The sequence below is a fragment of the Penaeus japonicus genome, unplaced genomic scaffold (assembly GCF_977035675.1).
Source record: "Penaeus japonicus unplaced genomic scaffold, GWHDUDI00000001_assembly GWHDUDI00000007, whole genome shotgun sequence".
NCBI classification, from domain to species: Eukaryota; Metazoa; Arthropoda; class Malacostraca; order Decapoda; family Penaeidae; genus Penaeus; species Penaeus japonicus.
The window spans coordinates 19,362,320-19,364,819 of NW_028234409.1; the positions used below are offsets into that span (position 1 = coordinate 19,362,320).

At 35.5% G+C, this 2,500-nt stretch overlaps 1 protein-coding gene across 3 annotated transcripts in view; it reads right to left on the reverse strand.

The window, feature by feature from the left end:
* Positions 1–2,500, reverse strand: part of LOC122250820 (ubiquitin-conjugating enzyme E2 Q2) — a 25,040-nt gene that overhangs the window by 6,840 nt on the left and 15,700 nt on the right. Inside the window, exons 4-7 of one of the 3 annotated variants that reach the window (XM_043012472.2) lie at positions 2,374–2,500; positions 1,906–2,057; positions 1,589–1,696; positions 1,300–1,410 (exon numbers count right to left, since the gene is read on the reverse strand). The exon at positions 2,374–2,500 is cut by the window's right edge and continues 138 nt beyond it. In XM_043012472.2, the coding sequence (XP_042868406.1) occupies positions 1,300–1,410; positions 1,589–1,696; positions 1,906–2,057; positions 2,374–2,500 (498 nt within the window). Of the gene's footprint in view, positions 1–1,287; positions 1,411–1,588; positions 1,697–1,905; positions 2,058–2,373 lie in introns of all 3 variants that reach the window. The other 2 variants (XM_043012470.2, XM_043012471.2) reach the window with 2 other exon arrangements.

Consider the following 2,500-nt stretch of genomic DNA (forward strand, 5'->3'; position numbering starts at 1 on the left):
ATTGTGTCTGGCACTGTGGTCAGTGATCACAATGTGTAGTGAAAATGTGGCTTTAGCATGGGTCAACTTACTCTTCCTCTTAGGCCTCATCAGGATGGGTGAGCATTGCTTGGCAAACTTTGCTCAATGTAACAACAGAATTGGATAAACAGGAATGGAAATTATTAGAAAGCTTTGCTCATGTTTTCTTGATTTCTGAAGTTAACATCACTCAAAGTTTGCCAAGTAAAGCTTAACTCATTAGGCAGGGATTAACTCTTGCTTTTCCACTTACCTCTCAAATCATTACACAATACCTTCCCTTCCTTCCTCCCTCTCATTAACTTGCTGACTATATTGCAGCAATATATATACAGGTAGTCGTTGACTTACGTCCTATGCGACTTAATACTGCATGCTGACTTTCTGGTCAGCATGCATCACTCTCTCTTGCCAGATGGTAGAAAGTATAGTGTACAACAGTTTCTGCGCCCCAAAGGCAGCATCCCGTGGTCTCGCTACTCAGTCTTTGAGAGTAGCGAGTACCAGTACAGTGTGACTTCCTCCATACCCATATTACTTTCGGAAATTTAACATAGGCATATTTACGTACAACCAGATCGGTTTACGACCAGTCAGTCATACCAAACACAGTCATAAGTCAACGACTACCTGTACATAAGTAAGATACTGACACAAAGTACAAGTTTTCATTTGAAATTTACATTCAATATCAATCAACATCAACGGCAATTAAATATTTTCAAATAATGTTTTTATCTACAATCTCTATTCATTGTGTTTTCTTCTGATTTCATATAAAAAGATTGAGAAAGCATTCAAGTCATTACTTCTATTTTCATCTTTAGCTCCATTAGAAAAAGAAAAAATATTCAATCTTATTACCCTTCACCCTCATGATCTAATAAATGTTTATAACTTCTCCATGCAATAACTACCAACAAATTGGCAAGATCTAATATCAAAAACAAAAAATACACATAGAGAGAGCTTTACTTGATAACAGCTGATTTAAGGAGGAGTAAAAATCAATATAGATATATAAATCAATAATACTTTCTATTAAAGAGCAACTATTCAAATATGTTCATACAAAAACTCAGAATATGATGGCATGTAACCCAATAGGTTTTTAGTATCTATAATAATATATTAGACAACTTATACATTATAATACAATGTTAGACAAACTATATATAAAGGTAATAAAATACAAAACAAAATACTTTTGTTCTAAAACAAGAACTTTGACCTTTTCTGTCACATGAGCAGACTTGAGATACTTACTGGGATACTTACGCTAACTTTGCCAGCTTTATTTGCCCCAAATTGGATTCTTGCTTTACCCTTAACCAATGTTGCGGCTATTTGCATGATAACGGCTTCAATTGTGTACGCCGAACTCCATCCCTGCAGGACCAGGAAAGATCACAATATTATTTTCTTTCCTAATTGCTTTCCTAATATCAACTGCAAGCAACTTAAATTAAGATTTGCTTTTTACCTTTTTTTCCTCAAGAAAGGTAGTAATCTATTCTCTCAGTAAAACAAATAATTTAATTAGAACAAAACAACATGAAAAGAATACCTGTTTGGTGAGAAGCTCCATACAAATGGCACCACCAACCAGCACATAGCCCCCACTAATCACCGGATGAACAACCCGCACAAATGGAGGCTCAAAAGGGTACATCTCCTGAAAGATATTCCAATACTCTAATACCGTCTCCACACTCACATTTCATTTATATGATATATATAAACATTTATGCGCATGTGAGTAGCGTTTTCTCTATGAAAACAAATATGCTAACTCACTTATACCTGTTTCAACAATTACCATTAACTATATGACAACTATATTTTCAAGCACTCAGGTTCAGGAAATAACACAAAATACCTCACCTTAAAATGGAAGTTGAATAGTATGTGGTCTGTTCCCTCCTTTTCCTTGAGCAGCACCAGGTCATTGTGAAGTGGTGAATCGGAGTCCACTATCAGAAGTTTGACATTCCATTCATAAAGACTGTCATTCACTAACTCCACACTGTATACTCCTGAAATAATAGTGTAATGATTTTCAGAGGCACCCACAGACAAGGTTAAAGTAAAATCCATTTACAATTGCATCAATAAATGAAAATAAAATGAATCTTCTATAAAGCAATTTCATAAATTTCTGGCTTAGTACGCAGGAGTCATCCTTTCAATCTAAAATGCAGATGCTGAAATACAGTTAGATGGAAATGTCAAAAAATCAGCATTATATATCATTAAATATCTAGGATGTCTATAGGGTCAGGAATATATGGTAATTAACTTATCTAAGTTAGACTATTGTATAGCTTCCAGTTTTCTTAGGAGGAGAATTACCTTTTTTGAAGCTATCTGAGCGGTATATATCCCTGAGCTCCTTCATGAGGCGGTCTGTGGCCTGCACACTACCAGAAATGGATCCCCTTAGGTAATCTTGTCGCTGGTTGGCCTTCAGCCGGTCCAA